The sequence below is a fragment of the Oryctolagus cuniculus genome, chromosome 1, assembly GCF_964237555.1.
Source record: "Oryctolagus cuniculus chromosome 1, mOryCun1.1, whole genome shotgun sequence".
Classification (NCBI taxonomy): domain Eukaryota; kingdom Metazoa; phylum Chordata; class Mammalia; order Lagomorpha; family Leporidae; genus Oryctolagus; species Oryctolagus cuniculus.
Genome location: NC_091432.1, coordinates 142799822 through 142816080, shown reverse-complemented (window position 1 = coordinate 142816080; position 16259 = coordinate 142799822). Strand labels below are relative to the sequence as shown.

Sequence of the window (16259 nt, the reverse complement as noted above, 5' to 3'; positions counted from 1 at the left end):
GGGCATGGTGGGGAGAGGTAGAGAGTTATTAGAAAATGGAAGAGGATTCCACATATTTGTTAAATGAATGAAATAACCCCATTTTCTCTGCATTTTGGCGTCTTTCTTTACACATCTTCACATCCTCTCAGTCTTTAACCATCTATCTTGGCTTCTGTGATGATGAAAGGAAATCTACATCTAGGAGGTCCCTAATGTTATACAGTGAAGAGTGGTCTGTGTGAAAACTTCTTGAAGCAAAGGAATTGTATCTATGGACCATTATTGTGATATAGTGGAGTCTGTAGGCTTCTAGTCAGTATGCTCAACAGAGTTTATAAGGAAATCTCCCTTCTACTTCAAGTATTCAGAAATACAATGACATACTGCTAAGATATTAGCCAGAGTAATGTGGAAGCTGGTATGGAGTGGGAAAGGGAGAGACCTATGCTAAAACTTCCAACGTCCTTGTATTGCTTGGAAGGTTACTAGGGATTGACTTTAGGCATATTAAGGAGAAAGAAATAGACTGTGTAGCTCCCCCCATTACTTGGTCACTCTGCCTTTCAAATAAATAAATTAAATATTTAAGAAAAAATTCAACCAAAGCAAAACTATCAAGAGCAATTAAAAATAAAAGGATAGGAGTTGGTGCCATAGCACAGTAGGTTAATCCTTCACCTGCGGTCCCTGCATCTCATATGGGCGCCAGTTCTAGTCCCAGCTGCTCCACTTCTGATCTAGCTCTGCTATGGCCTGGGAAAGCAGCAGAAGATGGCCCAAGTGCTTGGGCCCCTGCACCCATGTGGGAGACTGGGAGGAAGCACCTGGCTCCTGGCTTTGGATTGGCGCAGCTCCGGCCATTGTGGCCATTGGGGAGTGAACCAACGGAAGGAAGACCTTTCTCTCTGTCTCTCCCTCTCACTGTCTGTAACTCTACATCTCAAATAAATAAATAAAATATTTAAAAAAATAAATTTAAAAAGGATATAAAAACTACCCAGAAAAACGAGAAAGAAAGTAGGTATAATAATGTTACTATCAGGCAAAAATGGAATTTCTAGGAGTTTTACCTAGAAAAACATGCAGATGGACTAGGGGGTGTATATGAAGATGTTCACTGCAACATTATTTGTAATAATGAAAATTTATAAAAATAATTTAAATATCTATTAATAGGGGAATGTATAGACAAAGTATAGAATATTCATATGGGAACACTAAACAGGTGAAACAGCCTCACTAGATCTACATGTGTTAATATGGCTATGTTTCAAAACCACTGAGTGAAAGAAGTTACAGACTTATATGTCAATGTGACATTTCTAAACACAAAACATTTGGACTTCTTAGGTTCCTTCTGATTCTGAAATTAAAAAAAAAAAAGAGTTATTTATTTTAAAGGCAGAGTGACAGGTTTTTCATCCTCTGGTTCACTCTCCAAATGGCCTTAATGGCCTGAGCTAGCCCAGGCCAAAATCAGGAGCCAGGATCTCCATCTGGGTCTTCCACATGGGTGGCAGTGGCCCAAGCACTTGGGCCATCAGTCACTGCTTTCCCAGGCATATTAGTATGGGCTGGATTGGAAACAGAACAGCTGGGACATGAAATGACACTCCAACATGGGATGCTATTACACAGGGTGACTTAACCCACTGTGCCACAGCACCAACCCCTGATGCTCAAATTATTTTACCAAATTTCACAGCAGGAACTATGTTCCCATAATTGTGTGTATTTGAATGTCTAAGGAATTGTGCCCGATAACAGTGTGTTTCAACAAGTAAACTGTCATTAGAAAAATCAACATTAATCTGAATGAATGCATCTGAAATAGCAGAGAGCTGTCATCTTTTGATCAAGTAACCTGTCAAATTAAATATCTAGTAACTACTTACTGTGTGCTGAATGCTGCAGAATAAACCATATATGTAAAAATCTCTCCCTTTTCCCCCAAGTTGCTTACGAGAAAAAGACTTTACATAAAGAGGCACGGATGTATCCTGAGGGAAAAAATTAGATGTGTGGAGGAAGATGTTCATTTGTACTAGACTGCAGAATGTATTTAAGCCCAAATCCCTGTCCTACGAGTAAATAGACACTGAAATCACTGATGCCTTCAGATGTCAATTCCACTGGTATTCAGAACCTGCCAGAGTACTCTGCATAACATGGGCAAGAGCTTGAAAATGAGTCAAGAGGGGCTGGTGTTGTGGTGTAACGGGTTAAACCTCCACCTGTGATACCAGCATCCAGTGTGGGCACCAGTTCGAAGCCTGGCTGCTCTGTTTCTGATCCAGCTCCCTGCTAGTGTGCATGGGAGAGCAGTAGAGGATAGCCCAAGTGCTTGGGCCCCTGCATCCATGTGGGAGACCCTGAAAAAGCTTCAAGCTGTTGTGGCCATTTGAGGAGTGAACCAGCAGAGGAAGAGTCTTTCTCTCTCTCTCTCTCTCTCTCTCTGTCTCTCCTCTTCTCTCTGTAACTCTTTCAAATAAATAAAAAATAAATCTTAAAAAAAAAAAAAAGGAAAGAAAATGAGTCAAGAACCCAATGGAGTTTATCGAACATTGGAGGAGGGGGGTTACTGTAAAATGAAACAGGATAAATTAAGGGCCATTACAGTGGAACACACTGCTCTGTAGTTGAAAGGAGAATGAAATTATTTTTTCTGGAGGGCTTGCAAATGGCTCTACAGAGGCTCTTTCAGTTTGGGTGATGGAGAGTGGCAAGGAGGTTTCTTCTCTGTGCCATAGCTCTGTTTAGTGTCGGATCCCCTCCCCTTCTTAAGAAAAATGTTGCTGTACATTAATCCTTTCAAAACCTTTCATGGTGTTGCTGAGACGATCTTTTTCAGCATTTAGATTGCACACCACATAGCACACTTATTTTAGAGGCAGTCGTGGTTAGCCACTGGGAAACTAACCATTGGTTTTGATAAAGGGGGGGACTTTTATATGTTATGGCTTATGACAGAGAATGGAAAAATGCTTCAGTGAGTCAGGCTGGCATTTTAAATTGGAGCGCAATAATAGCCAAAAGTGCTGAAGTCAACAGGCTGCTTAGAAATATGGTTACCATTTGCTGAGAGAGGCCTTTCAAGGTGGCCACAGACACGAGTTTGCAACCACAGTCAGTTCAATTTTTCCCTAAATGTGGGGCTGTGACCCTAATTGACGCCAGTGAGAGTTATATCCATGCGGAGAAAGGAGATTTAGGTCATTCACAAATCTCTGGTTTAGCCTGGAAACCATGCAAAGGTGATGGTACTCTTCATGTGTCTTCTGGGGGATGGCTTAACCATTCTTCCCCCTAGTGGGTTTCTAGTCTATACATTTTGAAGAAGGTAAAGAAGGCAGGGAAGAGGGTCTGAGAGGTGACATTTGATTATAGCTTGGACTATGAAGGAGATGGCAGTGAGATCTGGAGGATGACATTCCAAAGAGAAGTGCCAGCAAGTAGAGAAAGTCCTTTTCTTCACGCATGAAAAGAGTAGGGGACCTTCAGCAAGTCACCTCTCTGGGCCTGGTTATCTTCCTTTGTGATCTAACTAGCGTTAGCCTGAGGGAGCCCTAGGAAATCTTCCAACTCCAAAGTTCAGTAAAATAAAGGCTAGTTAAAATAAGCAACAGGGCCCAGTGTAGTTTTTGCTTGTTTTTGAGGATGCCAACCCTAGGGGCGGTGTTTGAAATATTGGGAATAGGACGGAGTTTGTTGGGAAGGAGGAACTGTTCAGATGAATAGGTTTCTAAGTAAGTGGAAGGGGACAGTGTTGGAAGGAAAGCTTCTTTCCCTTTTCTGATGTTTCCCTCCTGTGGGAGACTCAATTAATGTAACCCTTCTGGTCCCCGGGCCTTGACTACTTGTACACTAAGAGGGGTGGGCTGGCTAAGTCTGATCATTCTGCACCATCTTGTCCCTTTTGCATTTAGGCAGCATTCTTGTCTGCAGGGAGCTAGCCATTCTCTGCTCTTCCAGACCTGAGGGTTACCTGAGGAGCTCACCCCCTCCCCTGGGAGTTTTGCACTGAGCCAGCATTGCCTGTGACCATGTGACTAAGTCCAACTTACGGATTCCGTTTCCAGGTACCATTGGCTCTCAAAGTGTGCAGTGTTCTCTGATTTAGCCTTCATCAGTAGTAACAGTGATATTTTGTCTATTTTTGTTCCATTTTATCTAACTATGTTCAGAGTTTGAATAGGAAAGAAGAATTTTGTTTATTTGGTTCAAGTGACCCCAAAAGTTGGGATTCAGGAGGATCAAATTAGCTTTGATGAATTAGGGGAAGACAGTGCTTATGGATAGTGATACTCTGAGGTGCCCTTGAGTTTCAGAAGCTTCAGAATCATCTCAGCAAAGTATAGGACCAAACAATCAACTGAAAATAAGATAGGCATGGAAGTGGGAAGTTAAAGAAGAAAAGATTTAGAATTGGCTCTATGGAGAATGCCCTCAAGAACCTGCTAGGGAGAACCAGAGGATCAGGGTGACCAGCACTGAAGCATTTAGAGTGCACGCAACACACAGCACATTTACTTTAGAGGCAGTAGTGGTTAGCCACAGGAAATGACTGCTGGTTCTGATAACAATGATTTTGGTAACAGGCTTCAATTGATAGGGCTCTAAGCAGCCTTGCTCTCTGATACCAGGGACAAAAGTGGTGAAAATTGCTCTATAGAATATATTTTACTCTTAAATTACACATTTTCATAAGTAATTCAAGAATTCTATTGGAGCTGGACAATAAATAGTTATATCTATATTGTTATAAATGCTAAACTATTTTTCTTCAAATGTGGTGGTTTAGACAGCCACTAAATGAATCCTTAGTTGATTGAGATTTTCTGTGTGTGTGTGTTGCGGGTTATTTTTTATTAGTCAAGTTTTTTTTTGAAAACTGAAACACCAGCAGGATGAGGTTTTATTTATTTATTTATTTATTTAGGATAGGCAGAGTTAGACAGTGAGAGAGAGACAAAGGTCTTCCTTTTTCCTTTGGTTCACCCCCCAAAATGGCAGCCACAGCCGGTGCACTGCGCCCATCCGAAGCCAGGAGCCAGGTGCTTCCTCCTGGTCTCCCATGCGGGTGCAGGGCCCAAGCACTTGGGCCATCCTCCACTGCCTTCCCCGGGCCACAGCAGAGATCTGGACTGGAAGAGGAGCAACCAGGACAGAATCTGGCACCCCAACCGGGACTAGAACCCGGGGTGCCGGCACCGCAGGCGGAGGATTAGCCTAGTGAGCCACGGCGCTGGCCAGGATGAGGTTTTAACATCATTATTTCTCACTTCATAGTTATGACGAATGTCTTTATTGAAGGTTCTTATTCATTAAACGACAAGTTCAGTCACTCTGCAGAAAAGAAAATACTTTGGCTCATCTCTCATGCCTACTGACTTCTCTAGGGCCAAGAGAAGTACCAGCTTCTCTCCAATTTCACTAGAGTGAAATCAGACTCTCATTACACTTAAAGTCACCATCACATACAGTTTCGTCAGGAAGAGTAGCAACTGGAGAAGGATTTCAGAAGGTGGTTGTACTTGAACTGGGGTGTGGAGGGAGAGTAGGATTTGGCAGGTAGGTATGGGAGGCAGGAGCGCTGCAGGTGTGGACAAGGCTTCAGTCAGAAGGCAGGGAGGCCTGGAGTCAGCTCATCTTCAGGGAGCAGTGTCTTAAGCAGAAGACAAAGATGCTCAGGGTGTGTCCTGTCCGTAAAGGGAAACACAGCTGGAAACCAGATTGTACAGGTCTGCAGGAGACCACATTTTTTTAAGGCTAGGTGAGATTGTCTTAAGGAAATATCCTGTAGAGAGGTAGAAACTTAAAATCCGGTAGTGTTGGTTGCTGGGATAAGATTCTAGAAGGAAAGGACATAAAAGAATCTAGTGAAGAGGCAGATCAAGTCAGAAGAGAAATGAAGAATTAGAATGAACAGGAAGGGGCTGCATTTACTTGAAAAGTCAAGGAGTGTTTTTTGTAGATTATATAAGAATGCCTCCTAATATTTAGAAATACAAAAAATTATTTTAAATGTATCAACTCTGTCAGAGTTTTTATTTCTTTTCCTCTGATATTTCTTTTTCATTTTTGGTAAAAGATTAAAAAAAGAACAGCATATACTAAAAGAAATTGGGTACACATCAGGGACTGAAATAATTTAAAATAATTTTTCTTCTAGCTGGATTGCTGTTATATAATAAGAATACATTTTGCTTCTGAACTTTTATGAAGAACTTGTACATTTTATTGCAACATCTGTTTCTACATTTTAATTTCTCTCCTTCCTTTTATAGGTATTTGCATACTTTTTTTTCAAATGAGGAGACCTTTTGTTTGCCACAAGAAGGCTATTACCCAGAATGTTAATGGGTTTTCAGCTATTAAGATATAATGATATACCTTGAGTATTTAACTATAAATTTGAAAAATCTCTGTGAACAATCTCAAAGGAGTACTTAGAATGCACTCCTGGTAAATTGGCTCATTTTCCCATAATTTACTGGAAGTGCTGATATGAGAGCAGCCCTAATGTGAAAAGTACATTAATCCCTGGAGTTGCATTGTATGTATTAAATTATTACTCTCGAAGAATAAATGTATGAGGCCATTTAGCCTTCATTCACACTTGTTACTTAGAATCACAGTAAAGAAACAATCACTTATCTTTTGATGCACAAATTATAAATGATACACTTAATATCTTTTAAAACAAGAGACCCAGAGATGCTCAGTTCCGTTTTTGCCTAACAATTGCTCTTTTCCAAAGCAAGGTCTGTTCTAGTTGGGAGCACAGTTCTGGCTTCGTGGAGGCCCATTTCATCGCACTGGTAATTGAAATGTTTTTAGAAATCTGTGATGCAGCTTTCTTCCATGTCAGTCAAAAAGACTCATCTGCCTTCTAGCCCTGAGCATCTACCACATTGGGGATTATTTTGGGATGGTAGTCAGTCTGCCAGGAGCAGCTGTTCCAGGAGCATTTAGGGTCTTGGAATTGTGTCTAATTTTGTCTTTCTTCTTTGCCAGGGGACCAACAGTTTGTGGAACCATAACTTGTGACATCGAGTTTTTTTTTCCCCCCACTTTGGTAAGCAGCTGTTTATGATTCTTGAGGATTAAGGCAAATAGGAAACCCCATCTGAGATTTTTAACACAGCTCTCAAACAACAAGTTACGTCATGGACATAACGTTGGACCCTTCCCGAGATGACCTGCCTCTCTTGGCCAACACCAGCCACATGCTTGTGAGGCACTATGCACTGGATTTAGATGTGGATTTCGAAAGTCAAGTCATTGAGGGCACCATAGTGCTTTTCCTTGAGGATGGAAACAGATTCAAGAAACCAAGTCATTCCAGCACAGAAACCTGTCCGTTGGAGTCAAATGAAGCCTTTAATTTTAGGATGCCTGAACCCTGCCCTGTTCCTGTGACAAACGCAAGGACCTTCTCATCTAAAATGGCATATAATGATTTTACAATCTGTGGTAAAGGTGAAAAAGATACTTCTGATAAAGATGGTAACCATGACAACTGGGAACAGGCTTCTGGGATTTCTAGCTCAAAGTACTGCTGTGACACAGGGGATCATGGGAGTGAGGATTTTTTGCTAGTGTTGGACTGCTGTGATTTATCTGTGTTAAAGGTTGAGGAGGTGGATGTGGCTGCTGTGCCAGGTATTGAAAAATTTACAAGGTCTCCCAGGCTCACAGTTGGTTCTGAGGTGCTCAGGAATGAGATTATACAAGAACTTGTGACTATGCCTGCAGATCGTTGGAGGGAGCAGTTAGACTATTATGCTCGCTGCAGCCAGGCTCCCGGCTGTGGAGAACTCTTCTTTGACACTGACACCTGGAGCTTACAGATCAGGAAGAAAGGGGCTCAGACAGCTACTGACTTTCCTCATGCCGTCAGGATATGGTACAAAACCAAACCTGAGGGGCGATCAGTGACGTGGACCTCAGACCAGAGTGGCAGGTAGGTTCTGCGAGTGCTCTGTTGCCCCGTGCCTGTTTGCCCCAGACACTGCAGAGATGCCCAGGCATCCTCAAAATCCTGAGACCCACAGTGAAGTGGGTCAACTGCCAGGCATGCTGAACCCTTAAAAGAACGACCTTTCTTAAGTCAGGATGAAAAGATGACTTTATTAAGCACCTGTCTGTATTTCTGAGTTAGGAGAGTCAAATGCAAGTTTAATAATGACATCTCTGCAGAGATCTCTGCCAGTGACTTCCTGTGCTGTCAGTGGGAGCTATATATCTCTGAGCAAGTGCCTTCTCCGAGTCCCTATACAGTCCCCCTGAGAGAGTAGACTGCTTTATGTCAGGTTGTGTGGAGCTGGGAAAGGGCTTTCAAACAAAGCCAGCTCTGCTTTGTGACTTTCTTACTGTGCCTGTCTCTCAGTTGCCATAGGATGTGAACCCCAGAGCACAGGAAAGATCATTTTCTGAGGAAGGTAACAGTCAGTCCTGCTGAGGCTGCACACTGGCCCCACTGGCTGTGAGTGTCTGTACAGGAAGACCCCTGGTTTTTAAATGGCGAGGAGTTGATGAGGCAGCATTTTCCAGGTGACACCTTCAGCCAGCCACTTAGCCTTTCTTCATTGCCTCTCCTCCAGTGGCTGTCCAGACTTTTGAGAAGTTTTAAAATCAAACTTTATTGATTCCAAATTGTGTTACCTATGTCGTTGTGCTGTTGTATTGCAGATCGATATGGTCATCCTGTGGAGCTTGGGTGGAGGGAGCTGACCCTGTCAGCTGCATTTGAAGTCGTCTTTTATAGTATCAGACTGTGCAGAGCAGTGGTTTTAGGCAGTTGCTCACATCTCTTCCTCAATCTACTCTCCCTAGAAATCTGCTGGAGATGTTTTTTTAAGCATCACTTTGACTTTGAACACTAATTATATCATTGTTTGCTTCTAATCCAACCTCTTGGTCCGGTCTTCTGCCTTGCTCAGAATGAGTTCACTTCCCGTCTTTCTTCTGCCAGAGTCTTAGGCAGCCTTTGGGAAACTGACAAGCTGGCATCAGTAAAACAGGGATTTATTTATTGGATGTTCTTTGGAGAGCCTGAGGGAAAGAAACTGGTGTTCTTATTGTATCTTCAAAATTTTGAAGGTTATTAAAGATGGAATTTTCAATAAGATTTATTGATGAACTGTCTCTGAATATTTAACTAGGAAATTGTAGTCTTTATAGTAATTTTTGAACAAGAATAATGAGGGAGAAGAAACTATTGCCAGACTATTTAGAAGAAATACTTAGGGTCTGAAGCATGACTTTTTCCTAAGTGCTCATTACAAAGAGATTAGATTTGTTAATTAAATCACCTGCAAATGTGTTGCATGGAAATGAATTGCAGATAAATATAAGTTTCCATAAAGAAACTTAAGGGATCCCAGGGCATGTTTTGCTTCTTCAAACTTGACTTCATGAATTTATTCTTAATATCTCCTTCTCTGATAATTAAATAAATTGCATGGTTACAGCAGAAGTTTTATGCTGTATCCTTGGAAGTCTGTATGTCTGGTATATTGTTATTTATGCAGTCTTACAAGGACAAAAAAAAATAAATTTTGAAAGGAATCCTGGAAAGCTGTTTCTTCTCTCTTTTTTCTTTTTGTTGGAATTTTATGTTGTCAAGGTAATCTTCCATGAATGGTCACCAGATCTCTCTAACCTCTCTGTGTGCTTAAGAATAAATCTAAATATGCAGTGGTAAAAGGGTACTTGGAGGACATTAAAATGACTAAAAGATCCCAGGTTGCTAGACAGAAATAATTCCTTAGAGATGCGAATGAATAGTAATTGTCAGAGGCACAGTATTTTATGAATATAATTGTGTAAAAATATAAAATTTCACAGTTGTATGAAAAATATAGCTAAAGCATATTTATTTATTATAAATAAATCACTAAAGTATTTGTTGCTTATTTACTCTGGAGTGGTAGAATAGGTAGTATATTTACTGTAAATTTTCAGTTGTAGATGATAAAACTTTTTTATTGCCATTTTACAAGTAGTAAAACTAAGAAAAGTGACTGGAAGCTCTTAAAAAACTCATTTCTTAGTTGTGAAAGGTAATACTTTTTCCTTTTTTTGAAGATTTTTATTAACATTTTAACAATATAAATATTATACAGATTTATGGGATACCATGTGATGTTTAGATATATGTATGGGAGCTTCTTTTTTTACTTTTGATCATTACCATGTCACTTATTATATGCAAAGTGTTCAAGCACATCTGAAAACTCAGTTTTCTTTCTTTTTTTTTAAAAGCTATTTGTTTGTTTGAGAGCCAGAGACAGCCAGAGCTGGGAACAGAATCAGGTCTCCCACAGGCAGAGCCATCACCACAGTCTCCCAGGGTCTGTACTAGCAGAAAGTTGGAGTCAGGAGCCAGAGCCATGAAGCAAGTCCAGATATTTCAGATACGGAATGTGAGCATCTTATCCACTGCTCAGTAGCTTTCACTAAATTTCTATTTTAAAGCAGAAATGAGATAAAAATTTAATAAAACCTATACATTGGAACGTTCCAAGTTCTATCAGTGACTTATTTCTTTCCCATTCTTACTCCACCAAGGTCAGAAGTAAAACTTAAGGGGCCAGCATTGTGGTGTAGTGGGTAAAGCCGCCATTTGTGATTCCAGCATCCTATATGGGTGCTAATTTGTATCCTGGCTGCTCCATTTCCAATCCAGCACCCTGCTGATGGCCTGGGAAGTCAGCGGAAGACGGCCCAAGAGCTTGTGTCCCTGCTATTCTCGTGGGAGACCTAGAAGAAGCTCTTGCTTCCTGGCTTTGGACTGGCCCTAGTGCTGGCTGTTGCAGCCATCTGGAGAGTGAACTAGAAGATGAATCTTTCTCTCCCTGTCTCTCCGTCTCTCTCTCTCTCTCTCTGTAAGTCTTTCAAATAAATAAATAAATTTTTAAAAAGTAAAACAAATTATTTTGTTTGATAATAAACAAATAATAATTTAGGGTGTTAGATAATCCCAGGATGAAATGCAAAACATGCGCAGCAGATTCACTGTACTGTATGAATGAATGTAGGAATGTGTGAAGCAGTCTTACTGAATGGGATGGGGGAAAGGTGCTGCCTTAAGTAACTTTGGAAACGAGTGCTGTCTGTAGGACTAACGGCTAAAGGAACTGTGCATAAATACTGTAGTGTAGTCGATAAAGTTGTTTCCATGGGACTACAGATGAGTAATTCTGGTAGCACTATTGATGTATACTGGAATCGAGCAATTAAGTAAATAGATGGTAGATGGTAGGAGCCAGGTTTCTCCCTCTCTCTTCCTCTGCCTTTGAAAATATATTTTAAAAAAATCATGTTAAATCCTGAAGTAGAAAAAGGATATTTAAAAAAACTGAGGAAATATGAACGAAATCTGCAGTTAGTAATAGTGTTCACTAAATGTTCATTAGTGACAGTTGTGCTAATGTAAAATGCTAATAGTAGGGAAAACTGGTATAAGGTATATCAGAACTCTATGTATTATCTTAAAATCTAAAACTGTTCTAAAATTTTACTTAAAAAAGGGATAACTTCAAATTTGGAAAGAGGTCACTGTCTATCTACACTGACACTCCCTTTTTGTGAGAGCTTTTACCAAGTGGCAGTATTCTCTGGAAAAGACATGAAAATATCTTTGAAGCTGTAAAAAAATTATTTTAAATTAAATTATTTAATTTTTAAAAAAGCTTTAATTTATTTATTTCAGTTTTCTTTTAAAATTTTATTTAAGTTATGCAGATCTCATATTTTTAATATATACAAATTTAGGAACATAGTGGTGTTTCCCCTTCCTCCGCCCTTCACCCCATCCATGCTCCAACACTTTCTCCCACCCCCTCACATTCCCACTCTTAATTTTTACAGTGATCTCTGCAATATACTTAATGATCTGATAGAAAACAAAAACAAAAACCACTGTTTCTCAACAGGAGACAAGGGCTATACACATTCATCGATTTTCAAAATGTCTATTTCACTCTAATATATTACATTTCAGGTACTCTAATAGTTACCTCAGATCAGATCAGGGAAAACATATGATATCTGTCTTTTTGGGACTGGCTTATTTCACTAAGTATAATGATTTGAGTCGCAACCAACTCGTTGCAAAAGACAGGATTTCATTTTTATTTTATTTTTTTTACAGCTGAGTAGTGCTCCATAGTGTATATATACCATAATTTTTTTTTAATCCAATCAACAGTTGATGGACATTTGGGTTGATTCCATATCCTAGTTGTGAATTATGCCACAATGAACATGGGGTTACAGATAACTATTTTTTTTTTTTTTTTTTGGACAGGCAGAGTGGACAGTGAGAGAGAGAGAGAGAGAGAGAGACAGAGAGAAAGGTCTTCCTTTTGCCATTGGTTCACCCTCCAATGGCTGCCATGGCCGGTGGGCTGCGGCTGGCGCATCGCGCTGATCCGAAGGCAGGAGCCAGGTGCTTTTCCTGGTCTCCCATGTGGGTGCAGGGCCCAAGGACTTGGGCCATCCTCCATAGCACTCCCTGGCCATAGCAGAGAGCTGGCCTGGAAGAGGGGCAACCGGGACAGAATCCGGCGCCCCAACCGGGACTAGAACCTGGTGTACCGGTGCCACAGGCGGAGAGGATTAGCCTATTGAGCCACAGCACCGGCTTTTTTTTTTTTTTTTTTGAAGATAACTCTTTTAAATGCTGATTTCTTTTGGTTTAGGTAAATTCCCAGGAGTGGAATGGCTGGGTCATATGGTAGATCTATATTCAGATCTCTGAGGTATCTCCATATAGTCTTCTACAGTGGTTGCACCAGTTTACATTCCCACCAACAGTGGACCAGGACACCTTTTCCCTCATATCCTCACCATCATTTGTTGTTTGTTGATTTCTGTATGAGAGCCATTCTAATTGGAGTGAGGTGAAACTTCATTGTGGTTTTGATTTACATTTCTTTGATTGCTAGTGGCCCTGAGCTCTTACTCAAGTGTCTGTCGACCATTTCAATTTCCTCTCTTGAAAAATGCCTGTTCAAATCCTTTTCCCATTTCTTAACAACTGGGTTGTTTGTATTGTTATTGTTGAATTTCTGAAGCTCTTTATAAGATTCTGAATGTTAACTTTATATCAGTTGCATAGTTTGGAAATTTATTTTCCCATTCTGTTGGTTGCCTCTTCACTTTGCTGAATGTTTCTTTTGTAGTGCAGAAGCTTCTCAGCTTGATATAATCCCATTTGTCAATTTTGGCTTTGATTACCTGTGCCTCTGGGATCTTTTCCAAGAAGACTTTGCCTGTGCCAGTGTCTTTCAGTTTCCCAAATGTTCTCTAATATTTGATGGTATTGGTCATAGATTTAGGTCTTTAATCCATTTTGAATGGATTTTTGTGTAAGGTATAAGGTAGGGGTCTAGTTTCATACTTATGCATGTGGAGATCCAATTTCCCCAGCACCATTTTTTAAGGCTTTTATTTAATGAATACAAATTTCATATGTACAGCTTTTAGGAATATAGTGTTCCTTCCCCCCATTCCTGCCCTCCCACCCCTATTTCCATCCAACCTCCTACTCCCTCTCCCATTCCATTTTTTTCACTAAGATTCATTTTTAATTCACTTTATATACAGAAGACCAACTCTATACTAAGTAGAGATTTCCATTGTTTGCACCCACACAGACATACAAAGTATAAAGTACTGTTTGAAGACAGGTTTTACTGTTAATTCTCATAGTACACCTCATTAAGGACAGAGGTCCAATATGGGGAGTAAGTGCACAGTGACTCCTGTTGTTGATTTAACAATTAACACTCTTATTTTTTGACATCAGTGACCACCGGAGGCTCTTGATATGAGCTGCCGAGGCTAAGAAAGCCTTTTGAGTCTACAAACTCCATCAATATTTAGACAGGGCCATATGCAAAGTGGAAGTTCTCTCCTCCCTTCAGAGAAAAGTACATCCTTCTTTGATAGCCCCTTCTTTCTACTGAGGTCTCACTCACAGAGATCCTCCATGTAGCTTATTTTTTGCCACAATATCTTGGCTTTCCTTGCTTGAAATGTTCTCCTGGGCTTTTCAGCCAGATCCGAATGCCTTAAGGGCTGATTCTGAGGTCAGAGTGCTATTTAGGACATTTGTCATTCTGTGAGTCTGCTGTGTGGCCTCCAAGAACCATTTGTTAAAGAGACTGTCCTTAGTCCAGAGATTGATTTTAGCTTCTTTGTCAAAGATAAGTTGGTTGTAGATGCATGGATTGATTTCTGGAGTTGCTGTTCTGTTCCATTGGTCTACAGGTCTGTCCCAGTACCAGCCTGTTTTGATTATAACTGCCCTGTATGTGTTGAAACCTGGTATTATGATGCTTCTGACTTTGTTTTTGTTGTATGAGATTGCTTTAGCTATTTAGGATCTCTTGTGTATCCATATGAATTTTAGTATCATTTTTTTCTGGATCTGCAAAGAATGTTATTGGTATATTCATTGGGATCACATTGAATCTGTAAATTGCTTTTATAGTATGGACATTTTGATGATGTTGATTCTTCCAATCCATGAACATGGAAGATTTTTCCATTTTGTTGTGTCTTCTATTTCTTTCTTGAGTGTTTTGTAATTTTCATCATAGAGATCTTTGACATCCTTGGTTAAATTTATTCCAAGATTTTTGATTCTTTTTGGAGCTATCGTGAATGGGACTGATCTTAAAAGTTCTTTCTCGGAGCTGGCGCTGTTCTGTAATGGGTAAAGCCACCGCCTGCAGTGCTGGCGTCGCATATAGGCACCAGTTCGAGTCCCGGCTGCTCCACTTCCAATCCAGCTCTCTGTTATGGCCTGGGAAAGCAGCAGAAGATGGCCCAAGTCCTTGGGCCCCTGCACCCATGTAGGATACTTGGAAGAAGCTCCTGGCTCCTTGCTTTGGACCAGTGCAGCTCTGGCTGTTGTGGCCAATTGGGGAGTGAACCAGCGGATGTAAGACTTCCCTCCCTCCCTCCCTCCCTCCCTCCCTCTTTCTCTCTCTCTCTCTCTCCTTCTCTGTGTAACTCTGACTTTCAAATAAATAAATAAATAAATCTTTTTTTTTTTTTTTACAGAGTTCTTTCTCAGCCATGACATTGTCTGTGTATACAAAGGCTACTGATTTTTTTCTCTTTATTTTTTTTTTAACTTTCATTAATGAATATAAATTTCCAAAGTACAGCTTATGGAGTACAATGGATTTGCCCCCATAACTTCCCTCCCAACCGCAACCCTCCCCTTTCCCGCTCCCTCTCCCCTTCCATTGACATCAAGATTCATTCTCAATTCTCCCCATATACAGAAGATCAGTTTAGCATATATTAAGTAAAGATTTCAATAGCTTGCACCCACACAGAAACACAAAGTGAAAAATACTGTTTGAGTACTAGTTATAGCATTAAATCACACTGTACAGCACATTAAGGACAGAGATCCTACATGAGGAGTAAGTGCACAGTGACTCCTGTTGTTGACTTAACAATTTGACACTCTTGTTTATGGCATCAGTAATCACCCTAGGCTCTTGTCATGAGTTGCCAAGGCTATGGAAGCCTTTTGAGTTCTCCGACTCTAATCATATTTAGGCAAGGTCATAGTCAGAATGGAATTTCTCTCCTCCCTTCAGAGAAAGGTACCTCCTTCTTTGATGACCTGTTCTTTCCACTGGGATCCTGGGATCTCATTCATGGAGATCTTTCATTTAGGGTTGGGTGTGGTTGTTGTTGTGTTTTTTTTTTTTTGTTTTTTTTTTTTTTTTTTTGCCAGAGTGTCTTGGCTTTCCATGCCTGAAATATTCTCATGGGCTCTTCAGCCAGATCAACATGACCCAAGGGCTGATTCTGAGGCCAGAGTGCCGCTTAGGACATCTGCCATTCTATGAGTCTGCTGTGCATCTCGCTTCCCATGTTGGATCGTTCTCCTCCTTTTTTATTCCATCAGTTGATATTTGCAGACACTAGTCTTGTTTATGTGATCCCTTTAGCTCCCAGTCCTATCATTATGATCAATTGTGAACAGAAATTGATCACCTGGACCAGTGAGATGCAATTGGCACATGCCACCCCGATGGGATTGAACTGGAATCCCCTGGTATGTTTCTAACTCTACTGTTTGGGGCAAGTCAGCTTGAGCATGTCCCAAATTGCACATCTCTTCCCTCTCTTATTCCCACTCTTATATTTACCAGCAATCACTTTTCAGTTAAGTTTCAACACTTAAGAATAACTGTGTATTGATTACAGTATTCAACCAAAAGTATTAAGTAGAACAA

General features: G+C 40.5%; 1 protein-coding gene across 28 annotated transcripts in view; it reads left to right on the top strand.

Annotated features, from left to right (window-relative positions):
- AOPEP (aminopeptidase O (putative)) overlaps nt 1–16259 on the top strand; it is a 404877-nt gene that overhangs the window by 33028 nt on the left and 355590 nt on the right. For all 28 annotated transcript variants that reach the window (XR_011379142.1, XR_011379141.1, XR_011379138.1 and 25 more), the window contains exon 2: nt 7000–7948. Coding sequence is in view for 20 of the 28 variants with exons in the window: in XM_070049764.1 (XP_069905865.1) it covers nt 7152–7948 (797 nt within the window). In the remaining 8 variants the exon portion in view is untranslated. The remainder of the gene's footprint in view (nt 1–6999; nt 7949–16259) is intronic.